The sequence below is a fragment of the Panicum virgatum genome, chromosome 2K (genome assembly GCF_016808335.1).
Source record: "Panicum virgatum strain AP13 chromosome 2K, P.virgatum_v5, whole genome shotgun sequence".
NCBI classification, from domain to species: domain Eukaryota; kingdom Viridiplantae; phylum Streptophyta; class Magnoliopsida; order Poales; family Poaceae; genus Panicum; species Panicum virgatum.
Window position 1 is genome coordinate 3,722,689 of NC_053137.1, and position 22,600 is coordinate 3,745,288.

At 49.0% G+C, this 22,600-nt stretch overlaps 3 protein-coding genes and 1 long non-coding RNA gene across 4 annotated transcripts; 3 read left to right on the plus strand and 1 right to left on the minus strand.

Annotated features, from left to right (window-relative positions):
• The first annotated feature begins 1,309 nt into the window (after positions 1-1,309).
• Positions 1,310-2,133, plus strand: LOC120661559 (protein PELPK1-like). Its single transcript, XM_039940461.1, has one exon. It carries the CDS (start codon positions 1,410-1,412, stop codon positions 1,860-1,862), a length of 453 nt encoding a protein of 150 aa, XP_039796395.1. The 5' UTR covers positions 1,310-1,409; the 3' UTR covers positions 1,863-2,133.
• A 1,530-nt stretch (positions 2,134-3,663) lies between these two features.
• Positions 3,664-4,556, plus strand: LOC120661566 (formin-2-like). Its single transcript, XM_039940464.1, has one exon. It carries the CDS (start codon positions 3,768-3,770, stop codon positions 4,230-4,232), a length of 465 nt encoding a protein of 154 aa, XP_039796398.1. The 5' UTR covers positions 3,664-3,767; the 3' UTR covers positions 4,233-4,556.
• Positions 4,557-12,545: 7,989 nt separating this feature from the next.
• LOC120661574 (uncharacterized oxidoreductase At1g06690, chloroplastic-like) lies at positions 12,546-16,032 on the plus strand. The gene is made up of 10 exons (XM_039940472.1): positions 12,546-12,999; positions 13,941-14,032; positions 14,127-14,164; positions 14,255-14,416; positions 14,506-14,528; positions 14,606-14,677; positions 14,781-14,948; positions 15,130-15,212; positions 15,314-15,376; positions 15,523-16,032. The coding sequence occupies exons 1-10, from the start codon at positions 12,771-12,773 to the stop codon at positions 15,706-15,708; spliced, it is 1,116 nt and encodes a 371-aa protein (XP_039796406.1). The 5' UTR covers positions 12,546-12,770; the 3' UTR covers positions 15,709-16,032.
• Positions 16,033-17,686: 1,654 nt separating this feature from the next.
• On the minus strand, positions 17,687-19,453 carry LOC120661585. The gene is made up of 2 exons (XR_005669966.1): positions 17,994-19,453; positions 17,687-17,916 (listed from the first exon to the last, which is right to left on the minus strand). It is a non-coding gene; the product is annotated as an uncharacterized LOC120661585 (long non-coding RNA).
• Between the last annotated feature and the right edge of the window lie 3,147 nt (positions 19,454-22,600).

Here is a 22,600-nt window from a genome sequence, read left to right on the forward strand (position 1 = left end):
TTCTAGGTGGCTTCATATGGAGGCTTCAAAGCAGCCTGCAATTAGTAAAAGTAAGACTATATAATATGGATTAACAATCGACTGAATTCTCCATGCAAATGTAAATAAAAAGACTGCTCTCATTAGGCCTACTTAGTTTTAGTCCACTCAAAACGACAATATACTTAGTTTTAGAAGACGTGTGGCATATCTTCTCAAAAAAACTATACTGGAAGAAAAATGGGGTGCGGTTAGCCGGTTACCAGTCGCAGCTGAGCTTCGGCCACCATATTCCAGGATGTTGGCTGCCACCGTTTGTTTCGGTCGAGGCCGGATCATCCTTAATCTTAAAAAAAAATATTCCAGGATGTGATTTGCGGGACTCGAGGTCCGAGAAAATAAAAGCATAGTACACACAAACACAAAGAGTCATATTTTTGAAACTAAACATCCAAATCAAAATTATGTTCCACAATATGCACAGTCCAATATATTTAGATTGTTTTCTAACCGGAACAACAGTGCAACCAGAATTTAATTCACACCCTCGGTATTTAAATTTGTGGGTTTTCTTTGTCACATTTTCTGATTGCTTGCAAACTCATGTCAGCAGCCTTTTTCCTTCTGCGACACTAGATTATGTTCTGGTAACCGGCCGGCGTACGCAGTCTTTGTAGGTAGTGTCCGAGGTAACAAAAGAAGAAGCATGCAACCGGCCGGCGTCCACCCCCATTCTCCGGCCCTGTTTAGTTCTCAAAAAATTTTCTACAGTACCTGTCACATCGAATTTTTGGACACATACATAGAACACTAAATGTAGTTAAAAAATAACCAATGGCACTGTCTAATTAATTAGCAGAGACGAATCTTTTAAATCTAATTAGTCCATAATTGGACATTAATTGTCAAATAACAACAAAAATACTACATTGTCAAAACTCAAAAAAATTCGTGAACTAAACAAAAATGCAGGCAGGACCGCAGGGGATAGAGGACAAGTGCCTAACCTCAACCTGATGCCTTTTTTTTACTGAATAACTTCTTGTCGACTGTTGTTCTACCTAACGGTTAACAATAGGACCCATGTGACCGTATAAAATTCTTCTGCTGATGTGATCGATCAGAGTTCAGAAACCAACCAGCCATATGTGCAGATCAGCAGATGGACAGCTTCAGCGTCCTGCGTGTTGAGCTAACCTGAGAAAAATGTGTAACCGGCCGGTATCCACTCGATCGCCGCATCTCCAATTTCACCAACACCAACCAACCGTCGTGACATGGCTCATCGGTGACCTATAAATTGGCCTATAAATTGGCATGGATTAACCCATGCCTTGCATCCCCAGCAAACAGCTTCAGTTTTTCTAGCTACTACTTCTTGCAGCTAGTGATCGACCTGCCGTGAGCACGCACATCAAGTTCGTTCACCCATGGCCTCCGCCCCAGGTCTCTTCGCCACGGCGCTGGTCGTGGCGCTCATGCTCAGCAGCACGACCCACGCCGCGCGCCGCCTTGCGGACGACACGACTCCGGCGGCGGCTGCGCCCGCTGCCGTGCCGAAGCCGCCTGTGCCCACCGTGCCAGCGGCCGCCTTGCCACCCATGCCAGCAGTGCCGGCGGCGACCTTGCCACCCATGCCAGCCGTGCCGGCGGTCCCCGCGGCGTCTCTGCCGCCGGTGCCCGCGGTGCCTACCGTGCCGGCCGTGGCGATGCCACCCATGCCGGCCGTTCCCGCCGTGCCGAAGGTGACGCTGCCTCCGGTGCCCGCCGTTCCTAAGGTCACCCTGCCACCGATGCCCTCCGCCCCCAAGGTGACGCTGCCGCCGATGCCCTCCATCCCCGGCGTGCCGATGCCATTCTTGGCGCCGCCTCCTTCGGCATAATCGAAATCAAGAATGCTTCAGCGCAGTGCATCTGTGGATTTTCTGTCATCTGGAGATGTCTGATTGTCGAGCCGCTCCATGGAGTATCTGTATTTCAGCAGCTTCTTCCTTTTGATGTGTGTGGTTGTATATGTGCGTGTATTTGGTTGGAGAGGTCTTGGATTGCTTTGTGTATGTACAGAGTGCTCTGCTATATATGGGTTCGATTTGGTCATTTGTGTTTCACACTTTCACTGTATGATGGAACTGTTAATCTCTTCTTGGTAGTTCATGGACTGAATTTTTGCCCTGTAGAAGCAAATCAAATGAAATCCGTTCTCATTCAACATGCTTAGTTTTACTTACTGCAAAAAAAAACACAGTTTTAGCAGTCATGTGCAACCTGTCTTCTCTAAAATAAAACAATATGCTGGCATAGAAATGCCTAAATAATATGCACCTATGACTTAGAAGAAAATGGGGGTTAAATCCAAAGGGATGTTAATGTAATATAGTTGGCAAGTCTAATGTTATAATATAGTTGACAAGTATATATAAACTCAGTGGGAACTAACTAGTTTCACTACATTATCAAGAAACAGGAAAAAAGGGGTCACTGCAGGTTGATTTAATTTCTAAGAAATGATAATTTCTTGATGCTGAAATGGCCCTAAATCTCCCAAAGACTAGATCTAACACCATTGATACTGCTGAGAATCGATTGTGCAGGTAGTCACAGAATGACAAGAGGGGAAGATTGCTGTATTGATCTCATATGGTTGTGTTACATGGCACATGTGACATCTCACAGGTGATGGCAGCATTAGGGGATGTTTGGATCCGGAGTCTAATTTTTAGTCCTGGTTGTATCGGATGTTTGATGCCAACTATGGGGACTTGTCATGGGCAGCCAGCAGGCTGCCACCGAGATGGCAGGCGGAGCCAGCCCAAGGGCCCACGTGGAACAGTACCGCGTGAACAGTACCCGCCAAATGATATTAGATGGATTTGGCGGGTACTGTTCACGCATGACAGGACTAAACATGAGCTAACTATAATATAGAACTAGTTGCATAAATGGAGACTAATTCACGAGACAAATCTATTAAGCATAATTAATCTATCATTAGCACATCTTTACTGTAACACAACGTTACCAAATCATGGACTAATTATGTTTGATGTATTCGTCTCGCGAATTAGCCTTCATTTATGAAATTGGTTTTGTATTTAGTCTATATTTAATACTGCTAATTGGTGTCCAAATATCCGATGTGAGTTCAGTCAGCTTAGCCCCCGGGTCCATTCATGATGGAGGGAAGCATTCCATTTCAAATCACCTAGTTATTAGAGTTGTATTCTTATGTAGTAAAGCATTCCATTCCTTAAAAAGTAATTAGTGAAAATCAACTTGAAAGATGTGGTTGGCCAGGAAGAGTAGAGTTGCAACTGCCCAGCCTCCCTCAACCTGAAACCTTTTCCAACTAAACATCTGCTTGTTGACTGTCCTTGTATCTAGTAATGGTTAACGGGAGGACCCCTGTGGCGGATTAAAATTCTTCTGCTGATGTGATCAATAGCAGTTTCAGAAACCAAGCAACTGCACGTGTCATGCAAGGAGGTGAGCTAACCAGAGAAAACATGTGTAACTGGCAGCGGCAGGTACCCTCCTTGGATCGCCGTATCTGCCCCCTCAGCAAACAGCCGTCTGTGACGTGGCTCGGAAGTCGGAAGGTGACCAAAAGCTCATCTGTCACGACCCATTTGCACAAACCGTGGCCTATAAATTGGCATGCAGCATTGCCCATGCCTTTGCATCGATCACCAGTGAACAGCTTCATCACTTCAGCTTCTAGCTAGTTCTTGAAGCTAACCTACTGATAACTGGCTCCGTGAGCACGCCGCACACATCAAGTTCGTTCGCCCATGGCCTCCGCCTCTGGTCTCTTCGCCACGGCGCTCGTCATGGCGCTCATGCTCAGCAGCCCGACCCACGCCGCGCGCCGCCTCGCGGACGACACGGCTCCGGCGGCCGCGCCCGCCGCCGTCCCGGGCATCCCCGCCGCGCCGAAGCCGCCTGTGCCCACCGTGCCTGCCGTCGCCCTGCCGCCCATGCCCGCTGTGCCGACGACGGTGCCAGCGGTGGGCGCCGTGCCGACGGTCCCCGCGGTCACCGTTCCACCGATGCCGGCAGTCCCCGCGGCGACTTTGCCGCCCATGCCCGCGGTGCCGGCCGTCCCCGCAGCGACCCTCCCGCCTATCCCTGCGGCGCCCGCCGTGCCGAAGGTGACGCTGCCGCCGATGCCCGCCGTGCCGAAGGTTACGCTGCCACCGGTGCCCTCCATCCCCGGCGTGCCGATGCCATTCTTGGCACCGCCTCCTTCGGCGTAATCAAGCTCAGTCATCTGTGGAGTGTCTGCCATTGGCCGATGTCTGATCGTTTGGTCACTAGCTCGATCGGTCTTGTGTTCATTGGGCATGCATGCTGCCTTCGCATGAGCAGATTTGGTTGGAGTTCTTCTTTTTCTTTTTAATTCCCTTCGATGTATGTATGCTTACTCTCTATATTCATTTGTGTGTACTTGTTGGAGAGGTTTGGATTTTTTGTAAATCCATCTGGCTGGCCAGTAATTCGTTGAGTGTTGTATATGAGTTCAGTTTTGGCCACTCTGTCTGTCTGTGTTCATTTTCAGAATGGCATGCATTCACGCAATACGTCATGGTGATTTTCCATACACTGAATTTGCCTGCAAATGGGAATGCTAGTTTCAGAACGCAAGTTTAGTTTGTCTTCTCTGAAAACTGACTAGGCTAGACTATATGCTCCAATGATTCAAAATAAAATTAGACATCGAACGCAAAGAGACGTCAATATAGGGGAGCACTCAGCGCAGCTAATTGATTTTTGGGGGAAAAGTAAGTTTTTCAGCTCGGATTGATATCTGTTTCTTATTTCCACAGGTGCTATTTTGTCTTTTCCCTGAACAGAAAAGAATGAGGTTCTCATGTCATGGCCATCCCCCTAACATGTCCCTTGCAACTTATAACATATTTAGACAATGTATCAAGCCTGTGAAATACTCCCTTTCTTTCACAGAAAAAAAAGAAATACTTCCTTTATTTTTAAATAGATGACAATTGCAGAAAGCTAGTTAGTTCAAATTAACTATCTAGAAAACATCACATATTTAAAACGGACAAAGTAAACTGCCCTATGTCCCTACAGTACACTATACATATATATGGAAATTTTTACAATGATTGAAAAAATAAGAACCGTCTATCCGACAGAATCGTACGGTGGTCAAGTTAGGAAGTATCTAGACTAAAGTACCTGATGGTATAAAAATATGGGACCAAATATCAAAAAGTGGGACCAAATACTAATTAATTTAATTTTTGTAAATACCTTTCATTAATCAACGGCTAGAAAAAAAATCAAGGCAAAAGTACTTGAAAGTACCCATTGATACTTTACAATCGATTTGGTCATTTGTGTCACACTTTTACTGTACTAGTATTCATCTCTTCTTCGTAGTTCATGGACTGAATTTTCACCCTGTAAAAGCAAATAAAATAAAATCCGTTTTAGTTCTCGCAAAAAAAAACCCATAGTTTTAGAGAAGTCACGTGCAACCTGTCTTCTCTAAAAAAATATGTTGGCAGAGAAATGCCTAAATAGCATGACTGGGGATTAAATCCAAAGAGATGTTAATATAATATAGTTGATAAGTATATATAAGCTCAGCGGGAACTAATTTCTCGAGAACAAGAAAAAAGTCTTCATCATGCCAACTTGCATTGATGAGAGGCTGCTGCATCTGCATACCGGCAAATTGACACCAAACACCCAAATTAACAGGAGCAAGTGACAAATTCACATAGCAAAAGATAGAGATGGCCTCTTATATAATAACATATGTACACAAATTCACATTAATTTTCTACAAAAACAAAATTATAATTTAGGGCTTGTTGGTTTAGAGGGGATTGAAGGGGTTAGGAGGAATAAAAATTCTTAACAAATCAAAATTTCCCTCAATCCTCCGTTGAGGAGGGAATAAGGACGAGCCCTAGGGCGAAGCTCCAATCCTATCCCTCGGTAAGATCTAATGTAAAGAGCAAATAATTAAGACGATGGGCATCAACAAATTATTTTTGCAGTATCTTTTATACTTACAAGAAAGATTTGCAGCATCAGTTAAGTTTTACAAGACGGTAGCAGTTCTTTTAGGAAAACTACGGTGGGCAATGCGAGGTTGTTGCATAGTACATGATTTGTGAAGCAGGGAAAAGAAGCGAGCTAGGACGGCAGAAGATGGAAATCAACAAACTATTCTTTTACATGTATCTCTTACGTTTCAAAAGAAAATTTTATAATTTCATTAAGGTCATGTTTAGTTCTCAAAAAATTTTCTATATTACCCATCACATCGAATATTCGGACATACGCATGGAGCATTAAATGCAGCTGAAAAAAAATCACTCATTACACAGTTTAACTGTAAATATAAAAGACGAAACAAATTTTTTAAGTTTAATTAGTCCATAATTAAATATTAATTATCAAATAACAATGAACGTGCTAGGTACCAAAATCTAATTTTTTTGCGAATTAAACAAGGCCTAAGTCCCACAAGACGGCAAAACAAGATCATCGGCGGCGGCGGCTGCTGCTCGTGCTCCCTGGCGGCGCGCTCGAAAAGGTTTTCGTAGGCGGCGTCGCGCGCGAGGTCGAGGCCGAAGTGGCGCAGCCTCCAGGCGTAGGCGGGGTCCTCCCAGTAATTGCGCTTGTACATCTTGTCCATCACCCTGTCCAGCTGCTCGTACTTGCCGCGCTCCAGCGGCCTCTTCCTCCTGTGTGCTGCTGGCAAGGCGCCGCCGCCGGTGTCCATCTTGCCCAGGTCGAGGTCTATGGACGCCGCCCTGCCCTGATCCCAGTTTTATGGACTGGATGGATCGATCGTGCGCGGGGATCGATCGGAGTCGTATCCTAGTGCGACAAGTCCCCCGTGTCCGATCGGAAGTTGGAAATATATTCGATTCAGCCAGAAAAGAAATCGCAGGTTGTGGTCAAACGTCGTCAAATATTTAGACGATGGGCATGCCTAGTGCAATCAGAACCTTCGAAATTTACTCTGACCTTGCGAGTGTAGACTGTTAATACTAACACTCCTCTCATGTCCAGGCTCCCTCAGATATTAAACATAGAAATTAGGAGTTGGCTACAATTATTTTATTTAATCACACCCATCAGAATTTGAGACCTCTAGTTCTGATATCATATTAAATTACATGCACCAACCGATTCAATACAAATGCTTCTGTTGACGGGAAGACGTAGGCAATTCACTTGTGCTTCAACACCCACGAACGAGTCACCTGGCTGCAGTCCATACATAATCTGAATTGCATGTGCCGAATCTGATAAAAAGGGTTGGTTGTTGCAACCGCACCACCACCCCGGACACCTCCATTCGCACTTGCAATGGACCGGTGCCACTAGCGAGAGAGCGTCGCAGCGAACGATCTCTCCTTTTGCTATTCATCTTTCTCCACCAATGTTGTACCAATTACTTTCCTGGACACCTCTTTCTTCTTCCTCCTGTTGCACCACCACCCCATTCGCCATCGCCCGATGGCCCACCTCCCCGCGCCGCAACGGCCTGCCGCGCTCCCGCCGGCCTCCCGCACCGCCCGCAGCCGCGGGCGTCTGAGCCGCCCACTAACCGCCCGCTCCGCCTCCACCGCTCCTTCTAGACTCCGGCGTTCTCCGCCCCCACCGCCGGTTGTTCTGCCCCGGCCCGGCCGGCAGTGCCCTCGCTGCCCGGTGGGCAAACTGCACCACCGCCGAACCACCGCCGCCCCACCCCTCTCTCTAAGGTCGCCGGTCATGAACCCACCCAGCAATCCAACAACCATGACCCCTAACCTGATGGCGGCCAATTCCGGCAATCTCCGCTGATGAGGATGAATCGCGCGTTGGCAGCGCACGCGTCATCTTAGAATTTTTGCGGCGCGGCCAGACTAGCGGTGCTCCACTGCTCGATCGACAGACCCAGACATCCACGCACGTTCCACCTCGGGCCATGACCCGGCAGTGCTCCACTGCTCCTGCCCGCGTGCGCTGCGCCGCGCTCTCACTCCGAGCCACCAGGACACGCCTTCACCGTCGCGTGCATGCACCACGCTGTTGCTTCAATGACCACCGCCATTGAGCTCTCGATCGAGAGCCTGCACGCCGTGGCTCGCCACCGCCTGCGTCTTGGCAGCAGTGGCGCGACGCGGAGACAAGCGCGCACGGCGACGGGCACCACGGCTGGCAGGCCCTAGTGCCACGACCCTCCTGGAGCGGGATTCAGATTCAGTGACATTGCTATGACATGTCACGGTGAGACATTGGGGCCATTTGGACCATCCAAAACGAATCAAACGATCCCGCGCACACGCAGGCAAAATCCCGTCGCGAGCAGAAGCGCAACCTCTGTTTTCAACAACGCTGGTCCCCGCCGCCGCCGCCGGGAGGGGAGTCGACACTATGGGGGGCCGAGGGCCTCTGGCGCGGGACTCCGACAGGGTTGTCGCCGCAGACGCCGCCAGGGCCACCGCCGACGGACTCGGGGATGGCGCCGCCGGTGGCCGTGGTGGCCCTGCCGCCGCGAGCAAAGGCGAGGAGCGGCCAGCCACCGGGCTTGCGCTCGCGCGGGTGGCAATGGGGGCCGGGCCACCGGAGTCTGCCTCGGAGGTGGCGGCTGCAGGGGTGCTCTTCTCGCTGCTGCCGTTGTCCAGGTCCAAGTCCAAGCCCGGGAGCTTCATCTTGGCTAGGGGCCAGGGAGTCGTGAACTGATGCATGCTCTTCATGTAGGTAGGGGTGGCAGGGTAGGGGCTCTCCAGCCGTCCTCGTGCGGTGGCGTGGTGGCAGGGCAAGGCCCCGGCCGCCCGATGGCCTCCCCACTCGCGGCCTGGCCGAAGGGGTAGCGCGGCGGCCTGGTGGTCGAGGCGTCGTGGCAGTAGGGCCACCGCGGCCAGCTTAGAACGCGCGGCACCGTCCCCGGTGGGGAGTCCAGCGCCAGCGTCCCAGCAGCGAGGGCCTCCCAGCGGCGGCACCGGCCTGCTGCCACCTGCGCGAGGCCTGGCCGATGGCTGGCCGCACCTCGCCTCTGCTCGCGGCGGCCAGCTCCGCGCGCGCAGCGCCATCCCCGCGGACTCCAACGCCGGCGGCCTCACCGGCCTACCACAGCAAGAGCCCCGGTGAAGTCCTGCGGCGGCGGTAGCGTTGTTTCGGGGGGGGGGGGGGGGGGGGGGGGTGACGAGAAGAGCCGCGCTCAGGCGGGCCAACCGTGTGACGGGATCCTGTGGGAGAAAACGGGATCTACGGGTGAAAATGGAAGCCTAGATGTGGGTCCGCGCAGCGAGTTGTTGGATCCTCCTTTAACGCTCCTGATTGGCCCAATGTTTCAGGGTGACATGCCATGGCAATGTCACCCAATCTGAGTCCCCTGGAGCGAGCCAGCTAGGTGTCTTGCACTGCCCGTAACCGCCTCGCCGCTTGGTGGGCCCCACCCTCATCTCGCCTCATAACTAACTCGCGGCCGATGGCTCCCTCCCCTTCCAATCAAAATCTGCCTGCCGCCTTCCCCAATCGCCACTAAAACCCAACCCCCCCCCCCCCCCCCCCCCCCCCCCCCCGCCACAGCCAAATCGCTCCGCCGCATCCCGCCCCACGCCGATGTCGCCATGCAGCCAGGCGTCGCCGGAGACGCGCCATGCCGCTCCCCTCGCCGCGGCCGTACCCCGTCACCTTATGCTCATGCCCCCGCGCGCTTCTACGCGCCACTACGGACTCCCGGCCATGCCGCGAGCGCGGCGCTCCCCGTCCTCAGCCGGCGCTTGCGCTTCCTGGGCTACATCACGGGCAGCGCGGTGCTCTGTTTGGGAGATGTCGTCTCCAGGCAGGCACACGTGGTCAGCGCGCGTCCTGGCGGAGCAGCTTGTCGGGGAGCGCGACCTCGCCGACGGCCTCTTCGTGCTCCTGTTTGTAGAGGGAGTTGTGGACAAGGAGGGCGGGCCGATCGTCCATCTCATACCGCTCAAGGTCCTGGGCTCGGCGGAGGGCGTTCCTGGGAACCTCATGGCGCGGAGGCCGCAGCAAAGGACATCCCCGGGACCCTCGACAATGACGACGCGGCGGAGAGAGACCCCGGCAACCCCCACGGTGCGGACGTCGACGATGCCGCGGAGGAGATCGGGGACGGGGACCTCGAGCTCGAGGGGGTCGAGGACATGGGCGCCGCCGATGTCGCGGCGGAGGGTGTCCTCCTGATCGGGGATGGGGACCTCGAGCTCGAGGGGGTCGCGGACCTCCAAGCCGCCGGTGTCCTCTTGATCGGGGACCTCGAGCTGGAGGGGGTCGAGTACTTGGGCGCCGACAATGCTGCGGACGAGGGTGTCCTTGGGGACCTCGAGCTCGAGGGGGCCGAGGCCATCGGCGCCGATGCACAACACGCCGATGGGGGCGCCATGGCCGTGGGCGATGTCGCAGGGCATGCCAATGCCGCGCCACACAACGGCGCCGATGAGGAGGCGAGTGCATGTCTTTGGATCCCGCTGCGTGCGCATGAATCTTGTCTGGATGCATGATAGATTGACTGATATATGTTGGTGCTCAACGACAACGTGCGTAGGCCGATGCTGCTCTCGACATGCTCCGCGAGTCCTACGGCGTCATGCGCAAGAGGTACGAAGAAGTGGAGCAGTTAGTCGATCAGAAGACAGAGATCCGCCGGACTGCATCGGCTGAGAGGGACTGGGCGGGGGTTCCAGAAGCGCTTCGTGCCCGCGACGTGCTTATCGAAAGAGCGCTCAAGGCCTTCGAACGCCATGAGAAGATGGCTGTGGGGCTGCGCGATTAGCTGGTGAGGTGGGGCAGGGCTCCGCCGTCCCCGCCTGACCGTGATCGTATCAGGACGCGCCCTCACAACCTGCTGGCCAATCCGAGCAGGTAAGGGCAAGTACAACAGTGCAGACAGCTGTTGTTTTTTTGTCACAAATAGCTGAACAGACGGTTTATACAATGAGCTGTCTGTTTGGCTGTAAGCAGGGTGATTAATTCATCCTTTGACACACAAACACATAGTGATCTAGTACATTTTAATCTTTGTAGTCATTTTTATGCTTACATGAGAGAATGATCAATATATTCAAATATTCGCATGAGTCACATGAAAAAAAAGCATATATGTATTATATTCATGCGAATAGGTTCTCATTAAACTTGTAGTTCACATTTCAACATCACAGCATGAGAAATAATGAATAATCTTAGATGAAACCTATGTATGATTAGATGTAATATACTGATACAAAATATTTGGAAAAGAAAAAGGCGCAATTGATTCTCTTGTATTACGAGCACAGCCATGAGCCATGAATCATGAACCATGAACCGTGGGCCTTTGGTCTATGAACGTAGTCTAGCTAAGGTTCAGGAATAGCATGAGCCTTATCCTCTCTTTCTTCTCACCATCGGTCTCGGCCTCTCATCCTTCTCTTCTACCTGCACCAAAACCATGGAGGACGGCACACACAGGCGGCCACGGCCAACGGCAGGGAGAGGCAGGCGCAAATTGGGATGCAAGATTGGTAGGCGCGGCTTCAATCCTTGCTGGTGGGCGGGTCTTCTCTTGCTGCTGCCGCTACTGATTTCGGGTGGAGGAGGGCAAAGAGGACGGGGAAGCAGTGTATTTGGGGAAGAAGGGGCGTGCAGCCTTGGCGCCAAAGGGAAAACAGAGCGCGTGCATGGGCTGCGCGCAACGGATTCATCGTCGACGAGCGGCAGCAGCTCGCACAACGCGCCCCGAGCGTCGTCGCCTCGCGTCGGAGCACGCGCTGCTGCCGTAGACGAACGAAGCGACGGCGAGCTTCTCTTTGTTCAGTTAATGACTGCCACGTAGGACAAAATCATTGATATAAATGTATATAGACGGCAGCCGGCTGACTGTTGTACATGCCCTAAGAAAGAGTACATCATATCTTTGTTAGAAATAGGGGTGAACTGAATACTGTGCGGCGGTGAACAACTCATCTCGCTCTCTGAAATCTAAATGCCGCCGTGGATAGTGTTTTGTGTCGGTCAGGAGCTGTTGACTACTTGACTGGATGCAGTCGAATGTTTGGGGTTCCGAACAACAGTGCTAGTACTTGCAATGAATTTTGGTCCCTTGAACTGACCATAGAAATTATTTGGTAATCTTTTAATTTTCCTGTGCTGTCCATTTCATCTGCTGCCAATATCTGACTGTTTGGTCACTTTATTTTTAAATACATGACAATTGGAGATCCCACTCCCACCATGCTAAAAAGAAAGAAATGGCATATATGTGGACGATTAGTAAAATTTCACACGGATTCCCCCAAGAAGCTGTACATTTGCTCTATGGACAACTTGTTGTCAAAGACATGTTTGTGGTAGGCAGAGGGGAGGGAGGACAAATGCATGCCGGCAGCCTGAAAGGCTGAAACCCTGGAATCCTCTTCTCTTTTTTTTTTTTGAAAATAGAGCTTGTTTTGGTTATTCTCGTTGTACCTAATTGATGGTGATTGACGAATTTACAGTGTCGGCATCTGATCTCCCGAACAAACTCATCATCTTGGACCCAAAAATTCCCCTAATCGTGTGCTTTCTTGCGTGGGCATCCGACCGAGCCACACGCAGGCTGCGAGCGGCCACCTGCGGCTCCACGCCCGCCACCGACCCCCATCTCTCCTGGCCAAACAAATCCCGCGCCTCCCCGCCACCACTCGCCACCACCGCACCGCAGCAGCACAGCACGGCCCCCGCGCCAGAGAAACCCAGAGAGAGGGATCCACGGCGGGCCCGCGCGCGCGCAGCGAGCGAGCGAGCGAGCGAGCTGCTGCTCCGACGATACGATGATGGCCCTGCAGGTCGCCGGCTGCGCCCTGCCGCCCCTCCTCGCGCGGCGGCGGCGCCGCGCGTTCCGCTCGCCCCGCGCGGTGGCGTCGGACGCCGCGCCGGCGGCGGCGAGGGAGGAGGACGGCAAGGTCGCGCTGGGCGGGTCCGGCGTCGCGGTCACCAAGCTCGGCATCGGGGCCTGGTCCTGGGGCGACACCACCTACTGGAACGAGTTCCAGTGGGACGGTACGTGCTCTCTCCTCCTCGCCACTTCTTGATTCTCATTCAGGATTAATCTGCAGTCCCATTTCTATTCAGATTGCTAGCCATTTCTGCTCTGTTCCACTCTGTTATAAGATCCCAAGGCGTCAGGTGATATACTCATTCAGGATAAAACTTGGGCCGAGCATTAGTAGATCGATGTTTTCAATTGGTTTATGCCGTCGCCAGGTTCATATGGCATCATCGCTATTCAGAGCTTGACATCGTAATTCTGACATTAGCACCACCATGCATGAACTTCATGAGTCCTTGCCTCTGGGCCAACGAGTCTTGCATCATAATGGGGAAAAGAAACCCCATTCGTTTTGTCATGGTTGCTACTACTGCCGTGAAATTCGATAAAGATTATGACAGAAAAATAAAAGACCCCTAAAAAAAAGAAAAATAAAAGAAGTGTGTGTTATTGATGTTAGGATACTGACCAATAACCTCGCTCATAGTTCACTCACTTGGAGGTCAAGAAGTGTGATCCAGGATCCTGTACTTGAATTCCTGATTTCTAGCATATGGTTGCCGTTGGTTGCCCTGAAATTATGGTCATCCTTTTTACATGCACATGAGGTGCCTGTTACTTTGACCATTAGAAACCGTATAAGGCGTTTATCGGATTTTAGCTCTGCAATGAGTCCTATCCAGTATATGCTCTGGGAGACTTTATCTCCACTATCATATATTTTGCCCGGCGCTTTTGCTCTCTGTAACTAACTCTCATATATTTTGCCTCCAACTGTAACCAACCTATATAAAATATCTGACTGAGTCTGAAATGGTTAATGAAATTGACTAACCTTCCACTGTCAGAACTGTTGCACGCCTCTCGTTGTAAAACATGGGAATTGTTATCCTTGGACTTTTTTTTTAACGGCAAACTTCAACACGATGATAAAGTCTCTGAAAAATGGCAGATAGGAAACTGAAGGCAGCAAAAGGAGCATTTGATGCGAGCATCGATTGTGGAATAACTTTCTTTGATACTGCTGAAGTATACGGAGCTGGGGTAAGAACCAAAATGGTTCACGTTTTATCATCCATTCCCTAGCAAATTACAAGCCACTTTTATTTGACATTAATTTTAAATATGTGATATTTAGATATCTGGAGCCATAAATTCAGAAAGTTTACTCGGAAGGTATGTCCTATACTGCTGTTTCCCAACCAGTACATACCCTAAATTTAAACTTTAAACTATATCTGTTCTGAAACCATCTCTTTCCATCAGATTCATTAAGGAAAGGCAACGAAAGGAAAAAGTCGAAGTGGCCATCGCAACAAAGTTTGCAGCTCTTCCATGGAGGTTTGGCCGTGGAAGTGTCATCTGTGCACTGAAGGCCTCATTGGATCGCCTTGGCGTGTCTTCAGTTGAGCTCTACCAACTTCATTGGTTGGCTCATCATCCTTTCAATCGACTTGGTTTTCCTCCCCTGTTGACTCCATTGGCTAACTTAGCCACTCTTCGCATTTCCTTTTCAGGCCAGGGATATGGGGCAATGAAGGTATCCACAACGAGGCTTACCACATAAATATGTAACCCTCTTTAGGACGTCAATCTCACTGTTCTTACATGGTTTAGGTTACCTGGATGGCCTTGGAGATGCTGTTGAGCAAGGTCTTGTGAAAGCTGTTGGAGTCTCAAACTACAGTGGTTGTTGTCTGACTTTGGTATTTTTATGATACGATTTGTTAGGCTAGTTACTTCTTTTTCTGTAAAACTAACTCGGATCACGTTCTCCATGACTGTGTACCAGAAAAACGCCTCCGAGATGCTTATGCGCAGCTTAAGAAGAGGGGGATTCCACTGGCTTCAAATCAAGTAAATTACAGCCTGATATACAGGAACCCGGAGGAAAATGGGGTGAAGGCAGCTTGCGATGAGCTCGGAATTACTTTGATTGCGTATTCCCCAATCGCCCAAGGTAGGACATCTTTTGTTCTGTGCACATTGTTTTTATTGTTCTACTGCCACTCAAGCAAGCTCACTGTTTCAGAATTGAATGGCATGCTTAGTGGATGCTAATTTCATCTTCAGCTGTAGTTCTTCTATCGAGTATGAGATAATGCCTGATCCTAATGTATCTATCTATTTCCTTGATTCAGGTGCTCTGACAGGGAAATACACTCCGGACAACCCCCCGAAAGGGCCTCGAGGACGGATATATACTCCAGAGTTCCTGACAAAGGTTGAGTTTCCAACTAGTTTTTGAGATTGTTGCGCCTTGTTCCCTGATAGGCTGTGCCCAGCACTGAAGAGTCTGAAGGTCTCTCCCATGATGCCATGCAGCTCCAGCCGCTTATCAACCGGATCAAGGAGATTGGAGGGAACTACGGGAGGACCCCAACCCAGGTGCTCTTCTTCTATCTCTATCTCTCTGTCTATCCATCAGAGCTCGGTTTCACAATGTCTGTCATTGTGCGTTCTGTAAGCTCGAGTGGTAGTAGAAATGTTGTGTTAGTCTCTGACACTGACAGGGTCTCTGTGGCGGCGGTCAGGTGGTGCTCAACTGGCTGGTGTGCCAGGGCAACGTGGTGCCGATCCCGGGGGCGAAGAACGCGGAGCAGGCGCGGGAGTTCGCGGGCGCGCTGGGGTGGAGCCTGACGGGCGACGAGGTGGAGGAGCTCCGATCCATGGCGCGCCAGGTCAAGCCCGTCATCGGCTTCCCGGTGGAGAAGCTGTGACGACCCGCTCGCTGCCTGCAGGTAGCTAGCTGCTGGGAATTTTGCATCGGATGGATGTGGTCAACCGCGGAAGACAAAATATAATTACCTCTCGTCTCGTGACAGCAACCACGAAGTAGTACAGTACAGCACAGTATAGGTAGATTGACAAGCATGCCATGCCATCTCGAGCTGAAACCAAAATACACGCATTGGAAGAAGAGCAGACTAGTATATACTACTGCAGTAGCCCGAGCGTTGACTGTTGACCTGACGTCTGTTCTGGAGTATGCTGATGAGCACCTCGCGTCACCCTGTTTATTTTCAAAAAAAAATTCCACAGTACCCGTCGTATCGAATGTTCGGACACATGCATAGAGTATTAAATACAGTTAAAAAAATAACTAATTATATAATCTAACTGATTAGCATGAGATAAATCTTTTAAATTTAATTAGTTTATAATTAAATATTATTTATCAAGTAACAATAAAATATGCTACAGTATCAAAATCAATACTTTTTCAGGCACTTTCTAATGTATTGTCGCTACTTGTGTGTGCTGTACAGTAGGCTGTAGCCCTGTACTATTGCCTCTTTACGCCGTATGGGTGTGATGGTGACCTGCGAAACGAAAGGGTGCTTTGCTCGCCGTGTGTCGATGCCTCTGGCTGACTGATGACGCATGCATGGCGCTTGGCAGCGACAGCGAGACCAGAAGCAGTCTGCAGACCGCCATGTGCTCGCTCGCTCTTCAGCTTCAACAGGCTAGCGTCGTATTCCGCGTGCCGTGGGCGTTGATCTGCTGCAGCAGAGAACTGAGGCCCTGTTTGGTTTGATTTAGCACAAGTAGCACAAAAATTTTGACCACTAATTAGTGGTACTAAATAAAGGTAATTTACAAAGCTAACTCTACAGTCCTGTTCTACTTCGCGAGACGAACCTAATGGGGCCTTTGACCGCACGATTAGAGGATGGTTACTGTAGTATCATTGTAGCCAATCATCTATTAATTACTATCATTAGATTCGTCGTGAAAAATTACACCCATCCGTGAAAAGATTTTACAAATAAACTTCGTTTAGTACTCCATACATATAAAATTTTTTTCTCGGAAATTATGTGCGATGCTATGATAGAGAAAACCAAACGGGGCCTGAGAGAAGCCAGCGAGCAGGGCATGGATTTGTCAGGATCAGCTTACCGTGTCACAGAGGGACGGGACGACCCGTCGAGGTAGATCTTTACCCGTAAACTCAAAAAAAAAATCAGATCAAATATATTGATATATGCATAGAGTACAAAATGAACTCCATTTACAAAACTTTTTGTATGTATGTGCTATAAATCGCGAGACGAAATTAATGAGCCTACTTAATCCATAATTTGCAACAGTGATGCTACAGTAATCATCCGCTAATTATGGTCATTAGATTCGTCTCGCAATTTACAACCCATCTGTATAAAAAGTTTATAAATAGACTTCATTTAGTACTTCAAATTAGTAAGATTCCATTGCAAAAAAATTTTTGCGTGCTATCTAAACACGCCCGAATCGAATTTGAATGGTATCGCTCGCTTGCTCATGTGGGCCCTTCCACTTGTTACAAAAAGAGAATCTTATATACATGAAGTATTAAACAAAATTATTTTGCAAAATCTTTTTACGGATGGTATAATTTTTCGTGACAAATCTAATAATAATAATTAATAAATAATTAGCTACAATAATACTACAATAACTAATTTCTAATCGTACGGTCGAAGGTCTCATTAGATTCGTCTCGCGAAATAGTGCAAAATTATGAAGTTAGTTTTATAAATTATTTTTATTTAATATTCCTAATTATTAGTCAAAATTTACAATACCTCCCATCGCAAACAACAAACAGACAGGGCCGTGATGGCTCCGGCCACGGCCAGGAACAGGCAGGCACTTCCCGCCCGCCCGATGGAAGTACTAGTATGGACTAGTAAGTTGGCCCGTGCTAACGCTACGGGTAAAAAAAACAACATATGTAATATTTATGTGTAATAATAAGTGTGCTCGTGTTAACGCTACGTATAAATTTCAGACATACAAAGCCATTACATTGTTCCAGGCCAAACTATTGCTACACAACCACATTCATCCCCCACGCTCCATCTGCATATGCTCTCTTCGCCTCCCTCGCGCGCTCGAGTCCCCAACTGCCACCACCTGCAGGATTCCGCAGCTACAAGTGTCATCTGAAACAAAAACCAGACACACCGATGAGCAAGTGGTAAAAACTTGCCAGCACCAATATAAGTCAAGGCTCACTGACATCGTATAAAAGGGGGCAAAAAAGGCCTCCCCTCTTATTTTCTTCTCCCTCCCTGGCTCAAAGCCTCAAAGACTTGCATCAATTAAACCCTGCTCTTGAACCCATCCAAGCAAGTTATGCCATCATTTCTCACATGCTAAAGAGTTATAGGCAAGGAACAGCTAGTTTGAATGAACCAGCAAGAATTTAACAAAGAGCCATCATTAAACTTTTGTAGAAACACATATCATGATGACACTTCCATTGGCTGAAATGATATATAATCACCTCCCCTCTAACAGGCCCCAGAGGCAAAACAAGGGATGCATTTTCTGAATGATATATAATGAATTGCTTGTAAGATCAAAAAACATGAGCATTTGCTTCTCTTTTAGCACAATGCTCCTAGCATGGACAGCGCAGAAAAATCGAAATACTAAAGAATGTTTGCCAAAAAAAAGGTCAAGCTTAAAAAAATAAACAACCAGGAAGTATATAACTCCAAACTGTACAACAAAACAGCAGGTATAGCTTGATTAATATGGTTATCTACCAAGTTTGAATGAGTTTACCTAGGAGCTGATTTAAGGTTGAATGAGACTCTCCAAACTGTCTAATTTCAATCTTGTGGACTTAAAGAGAAAGCTCTCCAAACTGTCCAACACGCAGAAGTCAATAAAAGTAGTATGATGCTAATATAATAGTATAATAGTCCATGTATCAGTTATTGTGCTTGCTAATCCAGAAACAGAAAAGCTCCAAATGGGAAAAAGCATGGACCATTTGTTATAGTACAAATGCTAACTATTTTGTTGTTCTTTTTTGTTTAATATGAGTAGCTTCAGAACTTGGAAGTCTTGTGGTTAAAACTTAAAAGGAGAGGCAACAAGTACTAAATTCCAGCTTGCTACATAGAATTATCCTTTTCAGCTCTTTCTGGTCTGATGGAGAAGCTCATTTGTGCTCTCTTCTCTCTCAAGCAACGCACACAGCAAGAAGCAATCTGGCTCTTTGCTTGGCTCTGTTCTTATCCAGTAGCACACTACTTACTGCTACCATCTTCTATCTCGATCAAGCAGAAATCAGGACTGTCATCAGGCCATTCACAATAAAAATGAATTAGACAACCAAGTTCAGCATGTTTCCGAAGGCTCCAGATTGGATCATACACATACTTGTATGACTTAGAACTCCTAATAACACATTGAAAATGATATAGTATTTCTAGCTGAGTAGTTAATCAGACTCATAAATTTCTTATATGGCCGCTGCAGTCTAATTCAAAAGGAGTTTCACTTCAATGATAGCAGTTAGTTTCAGAAGTCAGAACTATGTTTAGTAATGATGCTGACAATAGTTCAGTTATGGATTTTCAATAAAAAAAAGCAGGCGTGCAGCTCGCGATGTATTTTCAATCTTTGTGCATGAACAGACTACGCAGAGCATTGCCGACAATCTGAGTTAATGGAATATGTCAGTTCCCTTACAAGTCATCCCCGCCGGATCTCGCGGCGGCGAGCTGCAGGTCCTTCCGCTGTTGCTCGCCCACCCGCGGCGGGCAAGGAGGCCTCGGGGCCTCGTCCGCCGGTGCTGGGAGCCACTACGGCCGCTCCCGCTGTCCGGCGCGGCGAGCTTCCTTTCCTCCCCGCCGGATCCTCATCCTCACGGAAGTAAGAATCACAAAAATATGAATCCCCATTACCAGAATCAGAAAAATAAGAAATAAGAAAGCAAATGAGGAAAAGAAATGCTAGCCATCCTCACAGTAGCGGCGTAGGGGATTGGGTCGCGGATCCCAGCCCGCCGTCTCCGCTGCGCGTTGCGGGGCTCGGGGTCCGCGCTTGCTCATCACGGCAGCGTTCCTCTCTCGACTCCGGCGCGTTGGGCGGCGGCGGCGTCCAGATCCTGCACCGGGCGCGCGGGCCGCAGCTGCGCACCTGACCGCAGGAGGCGCGCAAGCCGGCGGCGGCATCTGGAGCCCGCAGCCCGCGCGCGTGCCGGCGGCGGAGCGCCCGTGCAGCGCCCGCCGGCCTCCACCACCTCCTCCCCCTGTCGGCCAAGCGTTCGGCGGCGGCATCCGAGACGGGCCGCCCCGAGATCCGTCCGCGGGGCACGGCGTCCTGCGGAGGAACCGGAGCGCGTCAGGGCGTAGGGCGCCGCCGGACGGACCTGGAGGCTGGAGCCCGGAGGCCGTCGCGCGGGATTCGAGTCCGGAGGCGGAGACCGGAGCCGGAAGCGGCCGCGCCGGACCTGGAGTCCGCCAATCCCGTAAGCGGCCGCGCTTTGGACCTGGAGGCGGAGGCCGTCGCGCGGGATTCGAGGCCGGAGGCGGAGGCCGGACCCGGAAGCGGCCGCGTCGGACCTGGGGTCCGCCAATCCCGGAAGCGGCCGCGCGCCGGACCTGGAGGCGGAGGCCGTCGCGCGGGATTTGGCGTCTGCGGCCGCGGCGTTTTTTTTTGGTAGGTTTCGACGTTTCGTCGTTTCGAACCCGGTGCGCAGCAGAGGGCGGGCAGGCGGGCGCGCGCGCGGTCGGCGCTTCAACGCGTTGATGCAGAGGATTGACGTCCGTTGGATTGAATTGTAGCGTAGTTTGAGCCGTTGATTTTGACAGTGTGGAGATTTGAGGTACACATTGGTTGGTGCACACTGCTAAGCCATCTCAGCGGGGGGCGCAAACGTGGGTGGACGTTGGAAAATTTAATCGGTCCCTTATAGGATGGAAGTATGGAACCAACCATGGAGTGAGTGACGGTGCAGATCAACCAGTGGCCAAACTGCTGCTGCCTCAACCGTAAGTACTAGTACAATGGCTGTGTTTAGATGAGGTGAAAAGGGGGAGAAAAAGTCACATCAGTCACTGTAGCACACAGTAGCACTTTTCGTTTGTTTGTGATAAATATTGTCCTACCATGACCTAACTAGGCTCAAAAGATTCGTCTCGCAACGTACATCAAAACTATGCAATTAGTTTTTTTATTTAAATACATTTAGTACTCCATGCATGGGTTATTTGCTATATTTAATGTATCGATGTGATAGGAGATGTGATGGATGTGATGGAAAATTTGGAAATTTGGTGGAACTAAACACACCCAATGGAGGAGGGGCAGTGGCAGCGGCAGCAAATGTGATCTCACGTGACGAGGGGCAGAAAGAGCAGGCGCCATCTGCGGCCACCACGAGTCGACGACCACCGTGTCTGTCTGGACCAGTGTTTTCCTTACCGATCGGTAACCGCCGGTTATCGCCGATTTTTACCGATACTGCTACTAGGCGGCAACCCATACCGGCGGTAAATTTCGAAAAATTTCGCCCGAATTTAAAATTTTCAAAAATATTTGAAATAAAAAAGAAAAATATGGTAAGAAAGTAGAGATGACATACATCATTCTAATATAGAACATGTTCAAATATTTGACTATTTGGGCACTCAAAAAAATAAAAAAACTTTCGGACCGGTAATCCCGAGCGGTATCCTCTAATCCCGAGCGGTATTCGGCGTTTTCCGAGCGGAAATCGGCGCGTTTGGACCGGAAACCACTGCATTGTGAGTATTTCTTGATTTTACATTGATTTTTAGATGTTTGTTGTGTAGCTATATTCAAAAACATGTGTTCATATTAGCTATATGGATCCATTTGTTCATGGTAGTTGGATGTTAATTTGTTCATTTTAGCTATATGTATATATGTGTGTTCATATTTCAAATATGTACATATATTTTCATTTGTTCATTTGTTCATTTGGACCGGAAACCACTACTATGTATTATATATATTGACAATGATGGTTTGTGAGGACTATGGTTGTGATGATTTGCATGGACTATTGTTGTGATGATCTATATGGACTTTGGATGTGAATTTCTATTTTTATGGATATGAACTTCTATTCTATGTATGTGTAAATGTTATATAATTGTTTGATATATACCATCAGTAATGATATTTACAAAATTACGGTGAAATACTGCCAAAATTTTTAATTTTCCAAAGTCATACGGTGTTTACCGGTTAAAAACGACGGTTACCGGTTTTTTGAATTTGAATTGTCATTTCGAGCGGTTTCTAGCGGTTTTCGGCGATTTACTGCCGGTTTACCGATACCGCTAGTTAACAAAAATCGCTTTACCGTCAGTAAGGTGAACCCTGGTCTGGACCCGGCCGCCGGGCCTGCTTTGACCCTCCCCTTCCCCGGCGACTCGACTCATCGGTCGCCGGCTCCAAGGACGACGAAGGCGTGATCGGTGGCTGCCTACTCTATTGCAACCAGACGTTGCCATGGCCCATCACGCGCCGCACCAGAGCCATCCGGCCACACTTGCACACTTGCACTGGGAAGATACTAGTAGTAGATCACGAACGCCACAAAAAATATCGGAAGTAGTCAGAATCGGGTATTAGGTTACAAATTCTCCATCACATCGAATCTTTTAATTCATACATAAAATATTAAATATAGCTAAACAAAATAACTAATTATACAATTTATCTATAATTTGCGAAATGAATTTTTTGAGTCTAGTTAATTTATGAGGAGATAATAATTACCAAATACAAATAAAAATACTACAGTACTTTACACCCAAAACTTTATGTATTTAAACAAGCCCCTAATTCAGAAATTCT